The 25,541-nt window shown below is 39.0% G+C and overlaps 1 protein-coding gene across 3 annotated transcripts in view; it reads left to right on the forward strand.

Annotated features, from left to right (window-relative positions):
- The window catches only part of LOC104592245 (zinc finger FYVE domain protein), a 175,502-nt gene that overhangs the window by 72,949 nt on the left and 77,012 nt on the right, over positions 1–25,541 (forward strand). For all 3 annotated transcript variants that reach the window (XR_734395.3, XM_010251484.3, XM_088892963.1), the window contains exons 15-26: positions 2,088–2,551; positions 2,642–2,986; positions 10,591–10,815; positions 15,590–15,680; positions 16,641–16,718; positions 16,914–17,204; positions 17,297–17,494; positions 17,766–18,254; positions 18,519–18,680; positions 18,938–19,267; positions 19,385–19,467; positions 19,640–19,744. Coding sequence is in view for 2 of the 3 variants with exons in the window: in XM_010251484.3 (XP_010249786.1) it covers positions 2,088–2,551; positions 2,642–2,986; positions 10,591–10,815; positions 15,590–15,680; positions 16,641–16,718; positions 16,914–17,204; positions 17,297–17,494; positions 17,766–18,254; positions 18,519–18,680; positions 18,938–19,267; positions 19,385–19,467; positions 19,640–19,744 (2,861 nt within the window). In the remaining variant the exon portion in view is untranslated. The remainder of the gene's footprint in view (positions 1–2,087; positions 2,552–2,641; positions 2,987–10,590; positions 10,816–15,589; positions 15,681–16,640; positions 16,719–16,913; positions 17,205–17,296; positions 17,495–17,765; positions 18,255–18,518; positions 18,681–18,937; positions 19,268–19,384; positions 19,468–19,639; positions 19,745–25,541) is intronic.

The following is a 25,541-nucleotide window of genomic DNA, read 5'->3' on the forward strand; positions in this document are numbered from 1 at the left end:
ACTTGGAGTTTCAGAACTTCTCTGGATCCGTTCTCTGTTAGAAGAAATCGGTGTTCAGGCAGAAGAACCTTTGATGTTATACTGTGATAACCAGGCAGCAATTAATATTGCCCATAATCCAGTCCAACATGACCGAACTAAGCACATTGAAGTAGATAGACATTTTATCAGAGAAAGGGTAACTTCTGGAGAAGTTTGTCTTCCATACATTTCTTCTGATCTGCAGCTTGCTGATGTCCTCACAAAAGGCGTTGCAAAGAATAAGCTGGAGCATGATCTACGCAAGTTGGGGATGTGTGACATCTACTCCCAACTTGAGGGGGAGTGTTGAGTGGGCCGACTTGTGTTTATTTTATTTTCTTTTAAATTAAGATGTTGTTGGGCCTTCGGCCCATTAGTCTTTTATTTTTTAAAGAGTTGCAATTATTTAGTTTGAGTTGCCGCCCTACTAATGGCATCTTTGTAATATCTCATATTTATGCTAATTATAAATAGAATGAGGGGCTGGTGGCTAGGGTTATGATACCCAATCCTAGTTGACCTTCTTCTTCTTTTCTTCCTCTCGTCTGTCTATTGCTGAAATCTACTACTTTCTCCTCTTCCTTTCACAAGAAGCTTGGCCGAATCAGCACATAAGGCTTTCTACTAAGACCACAATCCTGCACTGAATGAATTATTCATAACATCTTTGTTGTGGTTGCTGCACATCAAACAACTGCATGCCATGTGGAAGCCATGATCATTCAAATGGTCTATTGTCAAAATGGAATCCAGAGAAACCGTGAAGCAAAAGCCTTGATCCGAGTCATACCATGTAAAGTTGAAATGTAATTTTTGAGGACTACTAAGATTGGCTATGCATTATGGAGGGGAATGTAAGACAATAGATATCCTTGGTTGGGCATGCCTGAGATCTATGAGCTATGATTGTCTGTGGTAGTAATGGTCAAAATAAAATAACTGTCCAATTGAACTTACAAGTAGCCTCATTGGTGGAATTAGTTATAGTTGTCAATGGTAGTTGGTCATGTGCAACAATTGATTAGAGTTGGATTTAAATATTGGCAGATCAAAATGGGACCCTTAAAAGACTGAAACTGGAATTCCTGTACTTGACGATTTGGGGTCCTTGTGTGGAGCCTAGCAAGCTACCCACAAAGAGCAATGGGATCATCCAGTTCTGGAGGAAGAGGTAGTGATAGGGGGAATCTGGTTTCTGTGCACTTTCAAGTTTGGTGTGTGTGTGTGTGGGGGGGGGAGTAAGCCAATAAGTTATGACAGGATAGCTTGGCCAGAGTAAGGAAGATAAGGAGGACATAGAAGCGCTTTATGCTTTAGTACCATTACTAAAGCATGTTATAGTTTGATGGGTGTTGTTTGGGATTCACTGGACCTTCAGGTACTGTGGGATCCATTTGCTTACAGAAGGGATAGGAACACAATTTGGGCTTTTGGTGTACCTGTTGGAGAGGCAATTTAACTTTGGCTGATGTCATAGCATTCCTGTTCGACCTGAAGATAGTGGGGGTCTTTTCAAAATGCAGTCAGTTGAGGCAAAGGTTTTGGGAGGGTATTGTGGAAACTCTGGAATTTTTTTAATGAGATTGAACTTTTTAGTCATGGTTCTATGTTTTTGGATGATTCAAGGGAGCTTAATTTAATTGCCAGAGTTAATCCTTGGTTGGGGTCAATTGCCATAGGAATTTCTATAGCTTTAGTAATGCTTGTGGAACTTGTAATGGACTCAGTTTTTGTTTTCTTTATTTCATTTTTGTATCTTCATTGTACATTGTCTTATCTTAATTCCCTTTATATATTAAATAATAATATAGTTCTTTTATTTGTTTCTTTGTTCTAAATGTATCTAATAAAGTAGAGTTTATTTGAACTAACATTAAATTTAAATGTAGGAAATGCATAAAGAAGTTTTACAATTATACTTCATGGCTGAACTTTTATAGAAAATAATTGGGGTTTCCAGATAATGGTTTTATCAAAACTTGTTGTAATGGCATGAGGTAGCTCATTTATTTTAGTTTGGTGCAAATATTTATCAGGAAGTCTCATGATTGTTTATTCATTTGCAGCTTTTAACCCGTCTAGTTTTTGAGCGTGGCAGCACCGATGCCGCTGGAAAGGTAGCAGATATCATGTGTGCTGATTTTGTGCATGAAGTTATCTCAGCTTGTGTGCCACCTGTGTATCCTCCACGTTCAGGTCATGGCTGGGCCTGCATCCCCATGCTTCCTACTTTTTCTAAGACTCGCCTGGAAAATAAAGCATTTCTCTGCTCTTCTAAAGAAGCCAAGTCAAGTTCATATGTCCCTTCCTCAGTGAGACCTGAAATCCCACTTTACCCTCTACAACTAGATATAGTGAAACATTTGGCTAAATTATCTCCAGTGAGGGCTGTCTTAGCATGCGTTTTTGGGAGTAGCATGTTATATGGTGGTAACGAATCATCTATGTCCAGTTCCTTGTACGATGGATCAGTACAGTCATCTGATGCTGATAGGTTATTCTATGAATTTGCTCTTGATCAATCTGAAAGGTAAGTCAGATAACACTAGATGGGCTAAGAAATAATTCCTACTTAATATTCATGGGATGTCTTAATTTTACCTTCTAATTTGATGGACAGATTTCCAACTCTGAACCGATGGATACAGATGCAGACAAACCTTCATAGGGTATCAGAATCTGCTATAACATCTAAGCAGAGTACTAACAATGGCAAAGTGAAACCTGAGGTAAAAGCGGCCGTCAAGCGATTACGTGAACCTGACAGTGATACTGAGTCAGAATCTGATGACAATGTTGTCAGCAGTCATGCTTCTACGACTTTGCCAGAATCCAATAATCAAGGCAATGCAACTTCTGACCCTTGGAGAGATGCCCCAAAATCTGAGAATGTTGAACTTGATACAACCACCTTTCTTTCTTTTGATTGGGAGAATGAGGGTCCATATGAAAAAGCTGTTGAGAGGTAAACATCTCTTTCCTTTTTTTTATGAGGATCAGAAATTTTATTATTGTAAAGGATATGTGTACGGATTAAACAAAAAATTTTGCAACAAAAAGGTGTGCAAAGGGTTGTGAACATCTCTTTCCTTGTGCTTCCGTTTAGATTCAAATGATTTAACTATAACAGTTTACTTTCATTAATTATTAATCCAAATGATTAACTCCACTCAAATTCCTCATGTTAAAACCACTATTTTAAAAGGCATTGGAGGCGTATGCCTCAGGTGCAAGAGGCATACATCTCATATGCCTTTTGCATGAAGCGTGCTTGAGGTGTATGCTTCATGTGCTTCATGCACACCTCATACAAAAGGACAGAAAGAAAAAAAAAAAAGAAAAAGAAAAGAAAGGAAAGGAAAGGAGAGGATAAGAAAGGGAAGGAACAAAAAAAGAACAAAAGAAAGAAAAGAAAAAAAAAAGAAGAAAAGGAAGGGGAAGGAAAGAGAAAGGGAAATAAAAAAAGAAAGATGATATCCTCCTTCCTTTTTCTTCTTCTTAAGGAGGGTTACACCTTCTTGTCTCGGGAGGCTCACGCCTCTTACGTTTTGAACTACGCCTCATGCCTCCAGGTATTGGAGTTGTTACAAGGTTAATGGGTTTGGTGGTGGGTCAGGGCGGGTTTGGGCTGAATCCAACCCATTTAATTTCATTGAAATGGGTCATTAACAGGTGGTCAGGTTAAGCAGTTTGGGTTAAATCTCAACCCAAATCCAGCCCGCCCTTTTGCCACCTCTAAAGTTAGGAAATTGTAGAGAAGATGGGCCGAATGGCCATAGGCTGTTACTGTATATTATCTTTATGTTCTTCTCTGTAATGGGCCTTATTCTGGGCCCATACTCTTCTATGTTCCTTTTTTGTAATTTCTTGTCCAACTAAGGACCTCTCTTGTAATTACTAAAAGATTAACTTAATAAAAGAGTATTAGAGTGTTAGAGGGAGGTTAAGTTCGAACTCCTCATCCTCTAACTCTCCTTGCCACAGTTCTCTCTCTCTCTCTCTTCTTCTCTAATCTTCTCTAATCTTCTCTTGTTAGTTTTTTCTGGTTTTCTAGCACAATCCCATACTTCTAGGACTGTTTTTCAACTTGGTATCAGAGCGGGTCACTACTCGGCGTGTCCCTCATGTGGTTCTAGTTCAGCCAACTGCATGAGGAGGTTCTAGGGCTGAATGTTTACAATCATTCGCCTGGTTCTTGGAGGTCATTGGAGGGTGCCCAAGTTTCTATACACTTGGAGAAGGGTTCGGTGACCAGGAAGAATCAGAGAGCAAGTTTTTCAGCCTGATTTGAAATCAGAGAAAAGGGATTTCGAAGCTAGATCAGAGAGCAAAGTGTTCGGCCTGGTTTGAAGTTCAAACCAGAGATACTATAAGTTGTTTTCTCAGTTCTTTACTGAGTTATTTTGTTATTTGGAAGGTTTGTTAAAGCATTCAAAGCACACCTCCATTCGGCCCATTGTTGCTGGACTGGTTCTACTCAGAAATTTCTGGGTTATTCTGGAAGTGTGGTTCAACTGTTATTGGACTTCCAACTTGCTGAAAACTGATCTAAACTAAGTGGTACAAGCCTCTACTTTAGTTCAGCTACTTCTTGGACCTATACGGAGTGTTCTTGAAGTGATTCTTACTTGTTAAAGTGGAGTGTTGACTGCTGCATACATAGTGTTTGTAAAAAGGTCTCTTAAGTATTGTGGATTATATTTTTTGTTCTCTTTGGGAAAATATTGTTGGGAACCAAGAATACATAGTGTTTGGAGGTCGGCTGATTGTTCCTTGAAGGCTGAATCAGGCTTCCTTCTTCTTGAAAGTGCTGCCACCGAACTTGGTTCTCACGGCTGTTAGGCCTGAATTGAGTTTGTGAGTTGCTGTGTTTGTTGTTGATTCAACTCAATCTGAGTTCTTTAAAATCAGTATACTATTGGTAGCTTGCCGAAACCCTAATTTGAGTTGTTACATAATGGACTTCTCAGAAACTGAGAACAAGAGTACTGCTGAATATGGACATACTTCGGGAACTACAACTGATTCCTTGTTGGCTGTAACTACAGTTAAACTAGATGGAACCAATTATTTGGCTTGGTCACAATCCGTAAAAATTCATATTTGCAGCAAGGGGAAGTGGGGGTTTATCTCTGGGAGCAAGAAAGCTCTCCCAGTGGATGATCCCTCTTATGAGAAATGGGTGCAAGAGAATTACACAGTGATTGGGTGGCTTATGAATTCAATGCAGCCACAGATTAGTCAGCATTATCTCTGGATGAATTCGGCTAAGGAAATCTGGGATAGTGTTGCAGAAATGTACTCCCAGAAACTGAATGTAGCCAGAGCCTATCAACTAAGGAGTGATGTGAAGAATCTGAGACAGGGGGAGAAATCCCTTGCACCATATTTCTCCACCTTGAAATCTCTGTGGCAAGAAATTGATCTAATAGAGGTAGTGACATGGGATACTCCCAATGATGCAGAGACCTACCGGAAATTAGTTGAAAGGAATAGTGTTTTTGAGTTCCTAACTGGGCTAAACCTTGAATGACATCACAAAACAAAATATTCTGTCCAAGGAAAGTGTCTCACTATCACAAGCATATGCTTTAGTCAGTAGTGAAGAAAGCAGAAGACAGGTACAGGTACAAGGAGTTGGCACTAATGCATTTGCAAATATGGGGGTTAAACCCAAAGGAGTTATAGGGGCTCCCAGTGGAACTGGAAAGAAAGAGGTTGTCTGTTAGTATTGCAAGAAGCCAAAGCACACCAAGGACAAGTGCTGGAAATTACATCCCGGACTTGTTCCTGCTCGATTTCAGAAGAAAAATGATGGTAGGAAGACAGGGAGTGCAAATGCAGCCACAGGTACAGATGTTGAAATTGAGTCTGCCTGTGCACAATTGGCAGCCATGAAGGTTGAGTATGAAAAGTTTGGAAAGATGATCAGCCATCTTGAAGGAGTGACCTCATCATCCAACCCTTCAGAAAATTCAGTCATCACTGCATTTGCTCACTCAGGTATAAGGGCTTTTGCTAACCATGCAACCACCTTAGATAATCCTAAGATCCCTTGGATCATAGACTCAGGTGCTTCTGATCACATGACCAATCTTTCCACTTTGTTTGTTTCATATGATTTGCTTCCTGGCCGTGACAAAATCACCTTAGCTAATGGCTCTCTTGCCCCTATTTCTGGCAAGGGAACTGTCAAGGCTACGGACTCCTAACTCCTATCCTCCACCCTTCATGTACCTAGATTGAATACTAATTTGTTATCTGTAAGTAGCTTAACCAAATCATTGAATTGTTGTGTAACATTTTTTCCTTCTCATTGTGTTTTTTAGGACCTAGAGTCTCGGAAGGTGATTGGGAGTGGCCATGAAGCGAATTGAATATACCTACTTGACAGTCCTGAACAATGCATTGATCATCCTAAGAATGCTGCCTTTGGATCTACCTTGTTAGAGTCTGTCAGTCTAATCATGTTGAGTCATTGTCGTTTGGGTCATTTGTCTTTTTCTGCTTTAAGTCATCTATTGTTTGAACTGTTTAAGGGAATCAGTGTGTCCAGTCTTAATTGTGAGTCTTGTCAGTTATCAAAGCATTGTAGAAACAATTACCCTTTGGGCAATAAAAGATCCTCTTCTCTTTTTAATATTGTGCACTCTGATGTGTGGGGGCCTTACCACTTATCTTCTATGGGGGGCTACAGATATTTCATTCTGTTTATTGATGACTTTTCTAGATTCACTTGGATATACCTAATGAAATCTCGTGAAGAAGTTCCAAGACTTGTGAGGCAATTTCATGAATTTGTTTTAACTCAGTTTGATACCAGAATCAAGATTTTCAGATCTGACAATGCAAAAGAGTATATTGTTGAAGTTGCAAGGAGCCTTTTATTTGCCTTACATGTTCCCACAAGATTTTGGGGTGATGCTGTTCTCACTGCTACCTATCTCATAAACCATATGCCATCCAGGGTTCTAGGGTTTAAATCCCCCTTCAGTCTTCTTCATCCAGAAAAGGATCTCTTCCCTATTCCTCTCCGTGTGTTTGGCTGCACCTGTTATGTTCACATTCCAAGTGTCTAGAGACATAAGTTTGAACCAAAAGCCCACAAATGCATCTTTCTTGGTTATTCCCCCACACAAAAGGGGTACTGTTGTTTTGATCCAAAGACTGGCACTCGATATGTCTCCATGGATGTTACCTTTGATGAACTTTCTCCTTTTTATGGGTCTTCTCAGGAAGGACATTGTCAATAGGGGGAGGGTTTGTCACAAGTGTTTGGTCTTGCTCTCCCTGTCCCAGTTGAGTCTCTTGATGGGCCCGTGTCCTCACAAAATGAATCAGGGGGGGACCAGTCACTTCATTCTTCTTGTCCTAGTACTTCTATCTCTTTACCTCCTCGTCCTACCCACAATCCCAAGGTGTATCAAAGGCAAAGATCTAGGAATGAGCAGGTTGTTTCTCTTGCTGCAGATGAGTCTTATACACTTCCAATCGCAGATGAGACAACAGGTGCTGTTTTAACCTCTTTGGAACCATCTTTCCCGGATCTTAATGTTCCTATTACTGTTAGGAAAGGAAAACGGAAGTGCACTGCACACTACATTTCCAAACACCTTTCTTATGACCTACTTTCTTCGTCATACTTTGCCTATCTCTTTTCAGTTGCTTCTAACTTTATTCCTAGATCTGTGTCAGAAGCTCTTGAGATTCCAGAATGGAGAGATGCAATGCAATTTGAGATGGATGCCCTACACAAAAATGATACTTGGGAAGTGGTGGATTTGCCTGAAGGGAAGGATCCGGTTGGTTGCAAGTGGGTCTTTACCATTAAATACCGGGCTGATGGGACTATTGAGAGGTATAAGGCCAGACTGGTTGCCAAAGGGTACACATAGACGTATGAGATTGATTACTTGGAGACCTTTGCTCCAGTTGCGAAGATGACATCTGTGAGAGTTCTCTTATCTCTGGCAACTCACTTTGATTGGCCCCTTTATCAGTTGGATGTAAAGAATGCATTTATGAATGGTGACTTACATGAGGAAGTCTATATGTATCTCCCTCCAGGAATGTATGGAAATGAGATGCAAGGAAAGGTATGCAAATTGAAGAAATCTCTTTATGGCCTCAAACAGTTTCCTAGAGCATGGTTTGAGAAATTTAGAACAGCACTTGTTAAATTTGGCTACACTCAGATACAATCAGATCATACTCTCTTTGTGAAGAGAAGTGATTCCTTGGTAGTCTATCTCATTGTGTATGTTGATGACATTGTTGTGACTGGTAATGATGCCTCAGGAATTCGTGCTCTTAAGTCTTTCCTTCGTACAGAATTTGAGATTAAGGATCTGGGGGAATTGAGATACTTTCTTGGCATAGAAGTTGCTAGATCCAAGAATGGGATTCTTATCTTCCAAAGGAAGTATGTCCTTGACTTGCTATCTGAAACTGGGAAGATGGGTGCTAGACCAACTGCTACTCCTATTGATATGAGTCACAAACTGTTTGCTTCAGATGGGACATTGTTGGAAGACAAAGGGGTTTTTCAGAGACTTCTTGGGAAGCTTCTGTACCTGTGCATGACTCGGCCAGATATTGCATATGCTGTTAGCTGTATTAGCCAGTACATGCATGCACCTAGAGATACTCATATGGCAGCTGCAGAACGAGTTCTGTGTTATTTGAAAGGCTCTCCGGGAAAAGGGATTCTGTTTACCAAGCATGGACATCTGAAACTCGAAGCCTATACTAATGCTGACTGGGCTGGAAATATTGATGACAGAAGATCCACTTCAGGGTATTGCAGAAGTAGAATACAGGGCCATGGCACATGGAGTCTCTGAACTGTTGTGGCTAAGGTCATTGATGGATAAACTTGGGATTGATTATGACAAGCCAATGATGTTGTACTGTGATAATCAGGCTACCATCAACATTGCCCACAACCCCGTACAACATGATAGAACTAAACATATTGAGGTTGATAGACACTTTATTTGAGAAAGAGTCTCTTCAGGTGAAGTGTGTCTTCCATTCATTACCTCTGAAGGACAATTGGCAGATTTCCTCACCAAAGGACTTCCCAAGGCAAGGCTTCAGCATGACACTGGCAAGCTGGGTATGATTGACATCTATGCTCAGCTTGAGGGGGAGTGTAGAGAAGATGGGCCGAATGGCCCATAGGCTGTTACTGTATATTATCTTTATGTTCTTCTCTGTAATGGGCCTTATTCTGGGCCCATACTCTTCTATGTTCCTTTTTTGTAATTTCTTGTCCAACTAAGGACCTCTCTTGTAATTACTAAAAGATTAACTTAATAAAAGAGTATTAGAGTGTTAGAGGGAGGTTAAGTTCGAACTCCTCATCCTCTAACTCTCATTGCCGCAGTTCTCTCTCTCTCTCTCTTCTTCTCTAATCTTCTCTAATCTTCTCTTGTTAGTTTTTTCTGGTTTTCTAGCACAGTCCCATACTTCTAGGACTGTTTTTCAACTGAAATAAAAGTACTTGGTTTTATTGATTCTTCATTCTAGACCTTTGAATCCTCTAACATGGTTTCCATAATATAAAACTCTTCAAACATATGTTAAATGCTTGACTTAAAAATAATTAACTCTTGTAACAACATATTAATATCATAATAATTACCATTTTTATCCAATACCGTATTTGCACATTTCAATATGGAAATGTTTTCTAATTTTCTCAGGTTTTTCATATTTCTGAGTGAAATTTATGTAGTTTCCACAAAGTTTCCTCTTTACTCATGGAGAAATACCTAATCAAAACAAAGTTTCCACAACTTTTGAAAGGTTACAAAAGAAACTTCAATATAAATCCAAGGATGAAACTGAAGATGAAATTGAAATGATAAGGGAATTGTTGTCCACTTATGGAGCTTTGGTCTACTGATACCTTTTAACAATGTCAATTTTTAGCTGGGCCGTTGTCCTTATCTTGGAAATTGGAGCTGAGTGAGGTAAATTGTGGGGGAAGCTTGGGCACTGGGTAGTGACTAGTTTTGGGTACACTAGACCCATTTACTGGTTTGTGCCAAATCCAATATTACACCAGTTCTTTTGCAATAGATTGTTCATGCAGCCCTACTAATTTTTAATCCCTTTGGTTTTCTGAAGTCAGCACGTTTCTACCCTGTTTTCCTGCCAAATTTTGAATTTGGAAGCTAACCTGACTCTCCAATACATTCAGTTCAACTTGATCTTGATGGATATCTTTTGGTAGGATATTGTCATGATATTGTGTGAGTCTATGTAGTGAAGGATGAAGGGGCACTGTTATGTGCCCAAGTACTGGGGTGTATGCTTCTATTGCTGTCATAGTAACCTATAAGCATTGCATTTCATTTGAAAAACTAATAATGCTGTAATCCCATGCCATCTTAAATGCTAGCCAGACTGATTAATTTTTCACTTTTAAGCTTTGCCTGCTCTACATGTGGTCAGAATCCACAAATCCTTTAATGGTCCAAAACACTAAGCTTTGACTGGGATGAAATTGTCTCATCCATTTTGCTGCTAAATGAATGATAATGATTATGTATGCTCTGACAGGTTGATTGGTGAAGGAAAATTAATGGATGCTCTTGCTCTTTCGGATCGCTGTTTACGCGATGGAGCATCTGATCGATTACTTCAGTTACTAATTGAACGTGGAGAGGAAAACCACTCAATGGCTGGGCAACCTCAAGGTTTTGGAGCCCATAATTTCTGGAGCAACAGTTGGCAGTATTGTCTAAGGTTGAAAGACAAGCAGTTGGCAGCAAGGCTTGCTCTCAAGTATGCAACCTCTCAGAAGATATTTCCTACATTGAGTTCTACTGATAGTTTGGTTTAAGGCAGTTTTCTCTATCTATTTAGCTTGTTGAATGCATTATTGTATATTTGTCTGGAAGGCGTATATTATTTTTCGGAGTTGGTAGTTGGTACCATTTGATAACTAGGATCTCAGAATTGAGACCTACCAAATCTTAAAATAATACAATAGTATTATACATCTTAATTTAAGATGTCACTTAGCAGCTAGGAAGCATTTGAACTTGTTAGCTTACAATTTAAATTGCTTTTAATTGTTTTAAAAGGTAACTGTATTGCTTATGTTAGTTAAACAAGTGGCAAAAAATGATTAAATGAGCTATGCAAAATACAGATTGGATAGAGAACCCTTCCCACTACAAAAGAACTATTCAGGTAAGGATGTATCACTATGCAAAAACCCTCTCTATCTAAGTAAGGATGTAAAGGTAGGACCTGTGCCTAGCATAGTTTTCAAGTAAAAACGTATATCCTAGGGTAGTTCCCTATGTGTTATGTATGCATGCATGCTTGTACGTATTTATGTATTTATGTATGTATATAGTAAGGCCAGGCTTGAGCTTAGGCCTGAGTGCAGCTTAAAAAACTAGTAGACCCAAACTTTTGGCCCTATGCCCAGGCCGAGCCCAAGGACAAAAAATCCAAGCTAGTTCATCTAAAATTGCAAGCTAGGTTGGTGCAGGCTCAAATTGATCCCGCACAATTTGCACCCATATGGGTCATTCACCACCAATTAGATTGAAAAATGGTTTTCCTTTTGAGTTGGTTTAAATTTTCATTCTACTTCCATCATTAATTATTACACTTTTTTTGTTTAATATGATGAAATACATAATATTAGAGATGTATCTAAATGCTTTCTACATTTTTTTTTATATTTTTAAATCGTTTTTGTCTATCTTTTTAAAATTTTTGTTATTTAATTATGACAATGTGGGTTGACTGGTTTGACCTATTATTTAATTTTAGTACTTTTATTTATTTTTAAACGTTTATTATTTAACTATGAAACCATTGGTTGACCCATATAGTTGAACTATGTACTCCGTTACATGGACAAAGGATAGTTTAGTTTTCATGTTGGGTTTGAACACATAAATTTTACATTATTAAAATTATTGGTTATAGATTCAATTAGTAGAATTTATCGTGAGAAACAAAACTTCTTGAAATAAAGGACCTAAGGGGGGAGAATGGGAATTAGCACCTTAATGAGAGTGAATTGAATGAAGTGAAAAGTAATAGTTTAAATTACATTTTCTACCTTCACAGTTGGAGAAGGACCAAATTCAAAAGTAGGGGTGTTTTAGTCAAGAAAAGGTCCGCAAAGCCTATTTATTTAATATATGGTAAACATAGGATTTAATGAGTGGATGGGAGTTAATACCTTAAATACATAGGACTTGATAAGAGGGAAAGGAATGGATTTAATTAATATAAGGAGTAGTTCAAATTTAGTTTTTTGCCCTTATAAATAGAGGGACCAAATTCAACTGTAGTGGTATTTTAGTCAAGAAAAATTCCAGAATCTAGACCTCATTCCCATTTTTAATAGTAGAATAGGTTTTAGTGCTAGTGGGCTTGAGTTTTAATAGGAATCAAGGTTCAAAATATCGATACGCCCAATGTGCCAGTAGAGGCGTATCAGGCAGTATTTGTAGTTTTTTTTACAAATCCACCCCCTGAACTGTTTAAAATCCCGATACACCCTCTGTAGGGGCGTATCGGGAAGCTCCCGATACGATACATATCGGGCATCGGCCAATACGGGCCGATACGTATCGGTATTTGAACCTTGATAAGAATGCTGGCTCACTTAGGCCATGTTTGGGAGTGCTTAAAAATAAGTGCTTATTCAAAATAAGTGTCTATTTGGGTGGGGACCACACCATTAAGCACTTATTGGTGTTTGGGAAATAAGCTTGAAATGAGTGCTTATTTTAAAAATAAGGGCTTATTTTTTACGCCCAAGTTTCTAGCTTTTTTTAAGTGCTCATATAATAAGCACTTATTCAAATTTGTTCTCCTAGAATTGTCCTCAGTAAATTTTTAGAATACCAATTACACCCTTTTACAAAGGCACTATTATAAAAGTAATTTTATGAAAAGTACTTTTATGAAATATAAGTATTTTTACGAAAGCACTTTTAGGAAGTACTTTTACATGAAAACACTTTTATGAAAGCACTTTTATAAAAGTACTTTTTGAAAGCACTTTGACAAAAGTACTTTTAGAAGCACTTTTACGAAAGTAATTTTATAAAAAGCACTTTTATGAAAGTCCTTTTATAAAAGCACTTTTGGTAAAGCACTTTTATAGAAGCACTTATACGAAAGTACTTTTATAAAAGCACTTTTTGGAAGTACTTTTATAAGAGCACTTTTCGGAAGTACTTTTATAAAAGTATTTTTATGGAAGTACTTTTATCAAAGCACTTTTATAAAAGTACTTTCGTAAAAGCACTTCTATCAAAGTACTTTTATTTATTCACTTTGGATTGGATATTTTGAAAATGGACAAAAGAGTCACAATATGAAATAAGTGCTTATTTTTTTAAAATGAGTACTTGAAAAAGCTGGGTGCCAAATGCAAATAAGTGCTTATTTTTTTAAAATGGGCACTTGAAAAAGCTGGGTGCCAAATGCAAATAAGTGCTTATTCGAGTAAGCACTTGTTTTTAAGCACTTATTCAATAAGCATTTTTTTTTTGAAAATTTAACCAGAATTCATTAAACGAAGAGGAGGTACATGAGAAGATGTACAAAGCAGGGGAAGAACCCGTACAAATTACAAAGGAGGAAGCTTGTCGCTATACAAATGCTCCAAATACACACCACATTTAGCTAAACCATCTGCAGTATGATTGTGTTCCCTAGGAATCCAAACTAAATTTACATTTAAACAGTCCAAAGAATCACTAGCCTCTGCCAGATAGTGACTCAATCTCCAAGGTCTCCCCTCTTTGTCTCTTAACCATTTTATAGTATTTGCTGAATCACCTGCAATGACTAAATTCTGGATTCCCAAACTTTTTATTATCCTGATTCCTGTGAGAGCAGCCATCACTTCAGCCTTTGTAGAATCAGCCAAACCAATTGGACTGCTAAAAGTCCAACATATATTGCCCCTTTCATCCCTTACTGTACCTCCAATACCAGCTAATCCAGGGTTACCTAAGGCACTTCCATCGAAGTTAAGGGTCATCACTCCTTCACTGATGGGGTTGGGATGGCTCAAGGATGTTTGATGGGGGTGAGGGAGAAACAGAAAGGGGTAAGCATCTCTATTGAGATCATTGACTGAGAGTCCTTTGAACAGATCTGAGTTCACCGTCCAGAGGTTGCAAATATAAATAATATCTGAAATTAATTCCTCCAGGGTTCTGAATTTATTGTCAAAGAGGCGATTGTTTCTTTCGTCCCAAACACCCAACAACACTGCATGTAGCACTGATTGCCAATAAACTTTACCCCTTTCACTTAACCCTGTCCCTTGCCATTGGTGCAAAGTGTCCATAATGTGCTTTGGTATAACCCAGCTGTAACCTGCCATTTTCAAGAAATGGAACCAAATCTTTTGGGTGAATTTGCAGTGAAGAAAAATGTGATCTGCTGATTCACCTTCACTGAAGCATAGAATGCAAACATGAGGAGAGATGGACAGTCTTCCCAAAAACTTTTTTCTGCAAGAGATCACAAGTATTTAATTTCTGGAGACAAGCTTCCCGGACAAAGAAACAAACTCTTGAAGGGATGTAGCTACACCAGATCTTCTTATAAGGAAAGGAGGGATGTTGTTCATCAGCAATCAAAGCCCTGAACATAGACTAAGAAGAGAATTCGCCAGTAGGGTGCAGGGTCCAGATTCGGGTGTCAGAATAGGAGGGGGAGATGTAGGCTTCACACTCCCAAACATGGCCTTAATTATTTACACACTCATTGCAACTGCGCCATTAGGGGTAGGATCGTAAATTCTATACAATTAAAATCTTCTCTAACAAAAGTGATTAAGGGGCTAGGGGCTGAAAGATCAATTAGATTCTCTAATCGCCCAAACCCTTCTTTGTTCTTCCTGTCTTCTTGCTCTATTCTGAACTTTGTTGTCTTGATTTCTGCCATTATCTTAGTTAAATACATTGTTTTTCAAGCTTGAGCTACTACTCCATGCATGGGTCTTACACAGAAGAAAGTAGAGAAAATCATGGTTTGATAATGCCTTTAAATTAGTAATAAAATAATTTCAACTAATCTGAGAATCAAATAAGAGAATATCAGAAGAAATTGAAGGGAAGAAGAGAAGAGAACACCCGGTTGTGGGATGTCTAGTGTAGCCTGCTTGCCACTTCCTTTTATGTTAACTGCTGACAATAAAAACTGAAATTACAAGAATGCAATGCCCCTAGATAGGAAGCAGCAACATTTAATGGCAAAAAATAAACAAAGAAATATGGTCCAACCCATTATCCAATAACTAAAAGCCCAATAACGGAAATCAACAGCTACTCGCTCCTCAATAACTTACTCTTTGTGCTTGTACCCAGCATGTGAACCTTCTTAAAGAAATAAAAATTAATGGAAATTCATGTATTTTTTTGAAATCTCTCAAATAACTTGATATAAAACATCAGCTAGAAAGTATAGTAATAAAGGAAAGTTTACCTGTTCTCTTTTTAGGATAATTCATCTTCACCTTTTAAATCATTAGATGCTGACTTAATCACATAATATTTTATTTCAGATATCTACACAGATGGGAGCTAGATGCTGCTATGGATGTTCTCACAATGTGCAGCTGCCACTTGCCTGCAAGTGATCCAGCTAGGAATGAGGTAAAAGTTTTCATATGAACCTTCACTTCTCTTTTTATATACACGTACATTTAGTGTAGTATAAGTGCCATCTTGACATTTTTAGGTGTGGGTGGTATAGATATACGCATCTTAGTAAGGTCAAGTAAGTAGTTTGGTGTTCCCCTTCTATATTTGATGAGTCTGGGCAACCCACGTTGGGTCATTATTAGTGTATGTAGAGGTAAAAATTAGGGCTCTTAATCAGTTGGTCCCTTGTATGTATTATGTTGAAGCAGTGAGGTTATTCAAAAATTGTGTTATTTCTTTTGAAAAATTAGGTAAAAGTATTTTTTAAAACATTTACCAAGTTATTTTATAGTTTAGTAGTTTATAATTAGTATGCAATTACATAATACTGGTAATTAGTATGCAATTACCAGTGGGTCATTATTAGTGTATGTAGAGGTAAAAATTAGGGCTCTTAATCAGTTGGTCCCTGGCATCTAGGTGGCACTCAGTTGCCTTAACTACACTGTGTCCATTACTATAACCTTAGCTACATGTCTAACAAGAAGTCATTGGTGGGCACTATCACTTCAAGGGCCTTAATCATTGGTCTGATCTTCTTGCTACACCTGGTTGGTCTAGATCATTGGATAGATCACGAGTGATTGGGTTGGTGTAGGCATATCATTAAGATCTTCCAGATTGTTGGTCTAGATCAGTGATTTGTTCTTGACACACCATGTGGACTGCTCTGATCATTGGTTTGTTCTTAAGTATGTATGAAAATCCAGGATCATTTCTTTAAATTTGGCATTGGTTTTTGTTCTACCAATTTTAGTGATTGAGATGCATGCGTAACACGTATATGTAGTGCTGTTGCTTTGACATGGTGAAGCTTGTGATGGAAGTAATCTTGATGCTCTCCTTCCAAAAATTTATTTTCCAGGTTATTCATTTTCTTTCTTATTAACATACTTCTCTGGACATATATAGGTATTGCAAATGAGACAGGATTTGCAGAGGTACAGTCACATTTTACGTGCAGATGACCATTATAGCAGCTGGCAAGAGGTCCTAGCTCTCATTTCTTATCTTCTGAATCAAATAAAATAATCATGTTAATTTTTTCCTTTTATATTTTCAGAATCTATTTGTAATCTGCTGGGTTTCATATTCTCTCTTTATAGTGGAGTCATTCCTTATCCTGTGTTTTCCTTGAACATCAGCTGTATGCCTCTTTCACTTTCTTGCTATGGACTTTGTCAGGTTGAAGCTGATTGTAAAGCAGATCCTGAAGGTCTTGCACTTAGATTAGCCGGAAAAGGAGCAGTTTCTGCTGCTTTAGAAGTTGCTGAAAGTGCAAACTTATCTATAGAATTGCGAAGAGAACTGCAAGGACGACAACTTGTGAAGCTTCTCACTGCAGACCCACTTAATGGTGGAGGTCCAGCAGAAGCTTCTCGATTTCTTTCTTCACTACGTGACTCTGATGATGCTTTACCTGTTGCAATGGGTGCAATGCAACTGTTGCCAAACCTACGCTCAAAGCAGCTTCTTGTATTCAACTCATTCTGTTCCATATAAGTTTTCATATATATCTTTGACAAACCATCTTCTTTCAATTAACTTCTTTATTTTTTTATTTGAAGGTTCACTTTTTCCTAAAGAGAAGAGATGGAAATCTATCGGATGTCGAAGTTTCTCGTCTAAACTCTTGGGCCTTGGGCCTTCGTGTTCTAGCAGCTTTGCCGGTGCCCTGGCAGCAAAGATGCTCTTCCCTTCATGAGCACCCTCATTTAATTCTGGAAGTTTTGTTAATGCGGAAGCAACTTGAATCTGCTTCTTTGGTACCATATTCTTGCTCTACTGATTTGTGCATCGGTCAGAAGCCCTTTTATCAAATTCATAGTTTCCTCATGTCTCTATGAAGGAAAATTGTTCATAGATTCAGATTTTTGTCCTTAAGATAATTGATTTGGACATGGAATCTGTAGGTCGGGGAAGATGGGTGCTATTTTAGCTTTATCTTAACATGAGATATATCACATATGATTATTTTCTTATGGTATGCTATTGTGTACATCCTGTGTATGACACCTATATGATATTTATTTGCAGATCCTTAAAGAATTCCCCACATTAAGGGACAACAATTTAATTCTCATGTATTCCACCAAAGCTATTGCTGTCGGTGTTGTCTCTCCTTCAAGAGAACAACGGGTATCTGCCTCAGGTCCAAGACCAAAGCAGAAATCAAGAACTGGCATGACTAGTAGGTTAAATTTTACTAGCAGCTTCAGTAACTTTCAAAAAGAGGCTAGGAGAGCCTTTTCTTGGACCCCCCGTGATACTGGAAATAAGATTGCTCCGAAAGAGGTTTATCGGAAAAGAAAGAGCTCGGGATTGACACCATCTGAAAGAGTTGCTTGGGAGGCAATGGCTGGTATTCAAGAAGATCGTGTTTCAACATACACTGCAGATGGGCAAGAACGTCTTCCAGCTGTTTCAATTTCTGAGGAATGGATGCTCACAGGTGATCCAATTAAGGATGATTCTGTTCGCTCCTCACATCGATATGAGAGTGCACCTGACATAATTCTTTTTAAGGTATGGTAGAAATAGAAGCTATAGTTTCTGTTTGCTTCTATTGTTTACAATTTTGTTGCCATACTTGTATCAATGTACGTAGTATATATACTATTCCAAAGTAACTGTCCACAATTGCATATTTCATATTGCAGTTGTTGCATGTAGCTAACATGGACACATGTTTTAACTAGCTTTCTTGAAGTCTGATGACCTTTTACTTCTCTCTCTCTTTTTTTTTTTTTTTTGAATTTTTGGTGCGGGGTGGGGCACTTCTCTTTCTAGGCATTACTTTCCTTGTGCTTTGATGAGTTAGTATCTGCCAAAGGTGCTCTGGAGTTATGCATTGCCCAGATGAAGAATGTTTTGAGTTCTCAGCAGTTGCCTCTGGATGCATCCATGGAAACTTTAGGGCGAGCATATCATGCAACAGAAACTTTTGTACAGGTATCTGTCTTGGTGGAATGATAGAACAGCCCTGCAGTACAGCAACTTTAGCCAAATTGTCTACTTCCCTTCTTGGGAACCTTGGTAATATCATGGTTGAGGATAGTGATTCCATGATAAACCATGGTGGTGGCTTGGTTTCTGTTTGCTGTGGTACTAGCATATCCCTGGAACTCTTGTTTCATTCTATATCTGCTTTAGTTGTGAATTTTGTTTGGTGCTCAACTTGCAGTAAGTGTCTAATTATGCATTTGCAGGCACTCTTGCATGCTAAAGGCCAGCTGAAGAAACTTGCAGGGAGTAGTGACTTATCAAGTGTCTCTGAAAGAAGTAGGGATATTGATGATGCTTCTTCAGATGCTGGCAGCTCTAGTGTTGGTAGCCAGTCAACAGATGAGTTATCTGAACTTCTATCACAAGCAGATATATGGCTAGGACGTGCTGAGTTGCTTCAGAGCCTTCTTGGATCAGGAATTGTTGCTTCTCTTGATGATATTGCTGACAAGGAATCATCGGCACATCTCAGAGACAGGTTAATTAAAGATGAAAGGTATAGCATGGCTGTCTATACTTGCAAAAAGTGCAAGGTAAACATCCATCTGGAAGCAATTAGTTTTCTCTTCTGATTCTTTTTCATTTTTTATTTCTCTGAATTATTTTTCTTATATCGTACTTATCGATCTTTTGTACTTTTTGATTCTCAGATTGATGCTTTTCTTGTATGGAATGCATGGGGACATGCTTTAATTCGTATGGAACATTATGCTCAGGCGCGTGTGAAATTTAAGTATGTTGCATGTGTTTTGTCATTCAAAAGTATTGGATAAGAATGTACAACTGATGAGCATACTATAAGGGAACTGGAGCATTTTCTTCACGAATTTAACATTGACCTTTTCCTCTTCAATAATAATAATAGTTATAATTCTTTTTTGCCTTTTTTTTTTTTTGGTGCCTAGGCAAGCTCTTCAGTTGCACAAGGGTGATCCTGCGCCCGCCATTCAGGAGATCATAAATACGATAGAAGGAGGTCCACCAGTTGATGTTTCATCTGTTCGTTCCATGTAAGCCTGTGCATAATAAATAATTTCCTTTATCTGCTTAAAGAAGCTATGAATCTATTGTTATAGGGTTGCTAATTGAACAGGCTGGCTTGAGCCAATAGTGATCAAGAACATGTTCTGTCCAAACCTAGGGTCATCAAGTGGACCCCAATTCAATTCAATGAACACTGACTGGTTTTGGTGGTTTGGCATTAATGGTATGTTTGGTTGCCGAGAAAGGGATGGGAAGGGAAGAATCTTTGAAGAATATTCGATTTTTCTATTGTTTGTTTTGAAAGAAAAACTGGGATGGGAAGAGAAAGGCTTGGGACGGGGTTTCCCAAAAACCAATACGCGGGCTCACACCAAAATGGTGAGACCCCGATGAGAAAGGAAAATAGAGGCCTTTGTGAGAAAATTTTATCGAGCCAACAACCCAGAGAGTTCCGTCTTCTTCTCAGACGTCGTCCAATGGTCATCTCACCGACACCATCTCCGGTGATTTTTTTGAAAGGTAAGCTCAGATTTGGCATCCTCTCGTGATTTTTGCCCATTTTTGTACCATATTGGTCTTCTTTCATTGAATGAATCCTCTTTCACCTTCGTCTACTACCATCCTTGGTCTTTCAGACTAGTTTCCCTTCACAGAAAAATGGTAGATCTACTGTTAGAGGCGTCGTTCTTCCATGTCGACATCCATTTCCATTCATTTTAACACATGAGCTCCAGATCTGGCTTCGGCCGTCTACCTCTTCCAGATCTGGCAGTTTTATTCGCACTAAACGTTAAAATGAACTCGGATTTTGCATCTACCTCTTCTCGATCCGACGTCTACCTCTTCGTTTACCACCATCCCTGGTCTTCCATACCAGTTTTCATTCACAGAAAAATGGTAAATCTACTGTTAGAGGCATCATTCTTCCATGTTGACAGCCATTTCCATTCATTTTAACATCTGAGCTGCAGATCTGGCTTCTAGTGTCAACCTCTTCCTACAAAATTTTTTCATCAACCAAACATTGGAAGCAAATTTTGTAGGATAATAGGTCTCAGCAAACAAACACAGGATACCAAAAATGAGAAAATAAATTTTCCTTTCTCATCCCATCCTTTCCCATTCCATCCCTTCTCATCCCACTATTTCTCGACAATCAAACAGACCATAAATGATCTGGTTAAACTGGGGAAGTTGGAAAGGATCATTCCTGGTTCAGTGTTTTGTTCAGTCTTCAAAGTGTTCTTTATGGTAAAATGAAGGTTGATAGAAAAAGTAAAAAATTACATTTCCAAGCATCACACTGCATACAACTCAATTATAAATGTTCAAAGGTACAGAGTTTTTACTTTCAATGGTTTCCGAAAGTTAGACAAAAACCTGATCTGTTTGTCCCAGCAAGTTCTGGTAAAACTAGCAACCAATCTATAACTATCTTTTTTTTTGGGTCAGTAATAGAACCATTTCATTAATGAAAAAAGAGAGATAGGTACAAAGGCTGGGGCCAAGAAACTAAAAAATTGCAGATAAGCCCAAAACAATTGATTTCTTCCCACCCCTTGTTTGGCTAGTGCATCTGCAAAAGATTTAGCAAACCTCTTGACCCATCGCAATCTCACTATCCTACCCTGAGTCAACCACTTAAAGATTCTTTTTTCATTTAAGTAACTCCACATGGTACTCTCCTCCTTTTTCAACCAATCTATTACCAATTTAGAGTCTCATTCAATAACCAAGCTGCTAATGTTAAGTTCCTTAGCCCTTTTAACACCTTCCAAGGCAGCCATAACTTCAGCTCGGAGAGAATCTCCTTCCCATTTGCGTCTGAAAACTTAGCAAACCCTCTTCATTCCTAAAGACACCTCCAATGCCTGAACGGCTAGGGTTTCCATCATTGCTGCCATCAAAATTCAACTTCAAGAAGCCAGTATTCAGAAGAGACCACAATGGATGAGTATCATTTTTACTAGGGGCTGAATAAGCCACTTCCTTCCTCTAATTTTCTGAGGAGGAAGGAGATAGAAGAGGGGAGACAGAAACATGGGAGGGAAGTAGGAAGTCAAGTGTAAGAGATGTAATTAGTGAGGATTCCGTGGCGGGTTTTGTACAGAAATTGGGGTGTAAATTGAAAGATCCAAATGCTCTCAAAGTATTTTTTGAAAACAAAGAAAGAAGAAGCAAAATTTAAAAGGAGAAGAGTGAGTGAGGCTGAAAGGTTGATGAAGGAGGTGGGAGGAGATAGAGGCTTGGAGGTCAAAGGAGAAAGAAGGAAGAGGAATAAGTGAGGGCAGGAGGGTTTAAGGGGAAAGAACATAGATAGATGAGGATCTTAAGCTGGAATATCAGAGGATTGGGAAGTGCTAGGAAGAGAGCAATAATAAAAGAGGCCATCAAGAAAACAGACCCAGATGTGGTACTTTTGCAGGAGACCAAGAGAGCAGATTTTGACATTAGGTGGGCAAGGAGTGTTTGGAGAGGCAGGGAGATTAGTTGGGTGGCTCTGCCTTTTTGGGGGTCTGTGGGGGGGTGTTGTCACAATGTGGAAGAATGAAGTACTCATAGGTCAGGAAGAGTTAATAGGCCAATTTTCAATTTCCTTGATGTTTAAACAAGTGGAGGATGGATTTGAATGGGTGCTTACCAATGTATATGGTCCGAATGATTATAGTGAGAGAAGGAAGTTGTAGGAAGAACTGGCCGATATAAGGGGACTATGGGAAGGGCCTTGGTGTCTGGGAGGTGACTTTAATGTTATAAGATTCCTGGAAGAGACAAATAATCTGAGGCGGAGATCAACCTTGAGTATGAGGAAATTCAATCAATTTGTGGATGTTTACGAGCTTAAAGAGATCCCACTATCACACAATTGTTTTACTTGGTCCAATCTCCAAGTGAACCCGATTTGCTCTAAGCTGAATAGATTTCTATTCTCAAATGACTGGGAAAAACATTGGAGGAATCTAAACTCTAGAGCATTTCCAAGGGTGACTTCTGACCATTGGCCTATTGTAATCTGTAGGGAGGAAGTGAGAAATGCTGGTCCTACTCCCTTTAGGTTTGAAAATATGTGGCTAGGACACCCGGGGTTCATTAAGAAAGTCAAAAAGTGGTGGCTAGAAAGCAATCCAACAGTGAAATGGAGTGGAATGAGGTTTCATCAAAAGCTCCAATATCTGAAAGGCAAAATCAAGGAGTGGAATCTGTTAGAGTTTGAGAGGTTAGAGGAAAGAAAGCAAATAGTGACTGCACAAATTGAGGACTTGGATGGCAAGGAAGAAATGAGTTGTCTTTGCGAAGAAGATAAGGAGCTAAAGATGGAAATTGCGTAAACAGTTAGAGGATTATCTTCTTCAAGAGGAAATAAGTTGGAGACAAAAATCAAGGTGTAAATGGCTGAAGGAGGGGGATAGGAATACCAAATTTTTTTATGCGGTGGCAAGTGGAAGAAGAAGAAGGAATTTTATATCAAGTCTAGGGATTGAAGCGGTTACAATATCCACCTAAAGAGAAATAGTAGGGGCTTTTGCAAATCACTTTAGGTCTATCTTTAGAAAACCCCTAAATAGTAGGGTGTGGATTGGGGGTATGGAATGACCAACTTTGCAGATAGAGAATAGGGATTGGTTGGAAAGGAATTTTGAAGTGGAAGAGATAAGGGAGGCAATGTTCTCTATGGATAAATCAAAGGCACCAGGCCCAGATGGTTTTACGATGGCTTTTTATCAAGATTGTTGGGAGATATGAAAGGAAGATCTGTGGATTGTGTTTGATGAATTCTACTTTAGAGGGGTGATCAACCCAAGGCTGAACTTCACTTTCATTGCACTGGTACCTAAGAAGAGGAATGCATGTCACCCGAAGGATTTCAGGCCGATCAGCCTAGTCAACAACCTTTATAAGATTATCACCAAGGTGCTATCCATCAAAATAAGGAAAGTGCTCCCAACAATTATAGCAGATAATCAAGGAGCTTTTGTGAAGGGGAGACTGATAACAAATCAAATTCTGATAGCAAATGAAAGCTTGGAGGAGTTCAAGAGATCCAAGAAAAAAGGGGTGATTTGTAAATTGGATTTGGAAAAGGCTTATGATTTGGTGGATTGGTCTTTCTTGATGGAGGTGATGGCCAATTTTAGTTTCGGAGATAATTGGTGCAGATGGGTCTTGGGTTGTATCAGGAACTGCCATTACTCCATACTGGTAAATGGGGCAGTGGTTGATTTATTTCCAGCCTTGAGAGGGATTAGGCTAGGTGACCCATTCTCCCCCTTTTTATTTACTTTGGTAGCTGAAGTTTTGGGGAGACTAATTTATAGAGTAGATTCTAGGGGCTTAATAAGAGGTTGGAGAGTTGGAAGGGAGCTTGTGCCACTCACACATTTGCAATTTGCAGGTGACACCATACTCTTTTGTGAAGCAGGGGACCCTGACAGGGTTAGAAATTTGAAGCTCACTATACGACTTTTTGAGCAAATGTCAAACCTTAAGGTGAACTTTGGGAAGAGTTGTATAGTTGGTGTAAATATGGGCGAGGGGGAGATCTCTGAGGCTGCAGACATCTTAGAATGTGCAATAGCAAATTGGCCCCTTAATTACCTCGGTTTGCCACTTGGTGATAACCCTCAGAAAGGTGAGTTTTGGGTTTCGGTTGTGGAGAGGTTTGAAAAGAAATTAGCAACTTGGAAGAAAAATTACTTGTCTCTTGGAGGGAGAACCACTCTAATCAGGTCTATTTTAGCTAACCTTTTTGTTTACTTCTTATCAATCTTCAAGATTCCAACAAAGGTGGCTAGTAGATTAGAAAAACTAATGAGAGACTTTCTTTGGGAGCTGGTGGAGGAGAAGGACCATAGGGTGAGGTGGGAGATGGTTTGTAGGAGTAAGAGGGAGGGAGGTTTGGATATCGGGAACATAAGGAATAGGAACTTGGCTCTTCTAGGGAAATGGCTTTGGAGGTTCTCATTGGAGAAGGACAAACTTTGGGTGAAGATGGTGGGAAGTATTCATGGGGTTGCAGCTAATGGATGGGACTCTGGGATTTTGGCAAGGAGTACAAGAGCATCTACTTGGAGGTATTCAAGTTATTCTACCTTTGTTTTATCCATGGATCAGGTATCACTTGCACTTAGGCAATCTCATTAATTTTTGGGAACATGTTTGGATTGGGGAATCCCCCCTAAAAGACCAATTCTCAAATGCCCTTTCCACTTTTAAAAATGAACTGATTTCTTCATTCATTGTTCCTTCTAATTCTATTTCTGGGGTCGGCTGGAACTTGGGCCTGCGAAGAGATATTGGGGACACAGAGCTTGATGGTATCTCATCACTGTTATCCATTCTTGAAGGGGGTGTTCCTAGAGCCAACAAAGGCAGATAGTAGAATTTGGACACTCACCCCCTCTGGATCCTTCACTTGTGCCTCTTTCTTTAGAGCTCTCACACATTCTTCTTCCTTTGGCTCGTCTTTCCTTGTTAAAGAGGTGTGGTGTCATCCTATACCTCCTAAGGTTGGGGGTTTCTGTTGGGAAGCCTTTCTGGAAAGAGTTAATACAGCAGATTTACTTCAAAGAAAAAGACCCAATAGTTGTTTTTGTCCTCACTGATGTGTCCTCTGTAAAGCTGATGGTGAGTTTGGATATCATTTACTGATCTCCTGTTTGTTCACTAACATCATTTGGGAATGGTGTACTTCTTTGTTTGGGTGCAGGTGGACCCCCCCCCCCCTTCGAATGTGCAAATCCTGTTCACATTTATGCCGATTCGGCCGACAAAAAGGGCCAAGTGTATGTGGAGGTGTATGAGGGCTGCAGTCTGTTGGACTAT

This window comes from Nelumbo nucifera, chromosome 8 (assembly GCF_055504915.1).
Source record: "Nelumbo nucifera cultivar China Antique chromosome 8, China Antique-T2T, whole genome shotgun sequence".
Taxonomy (NCBI): Eukaryota; Viridiplantae; Streptophyta; class Magnoliopsida; order Proteales; family Nelumbonaceae; genus Nelumbo; species Nelumbo nucifera.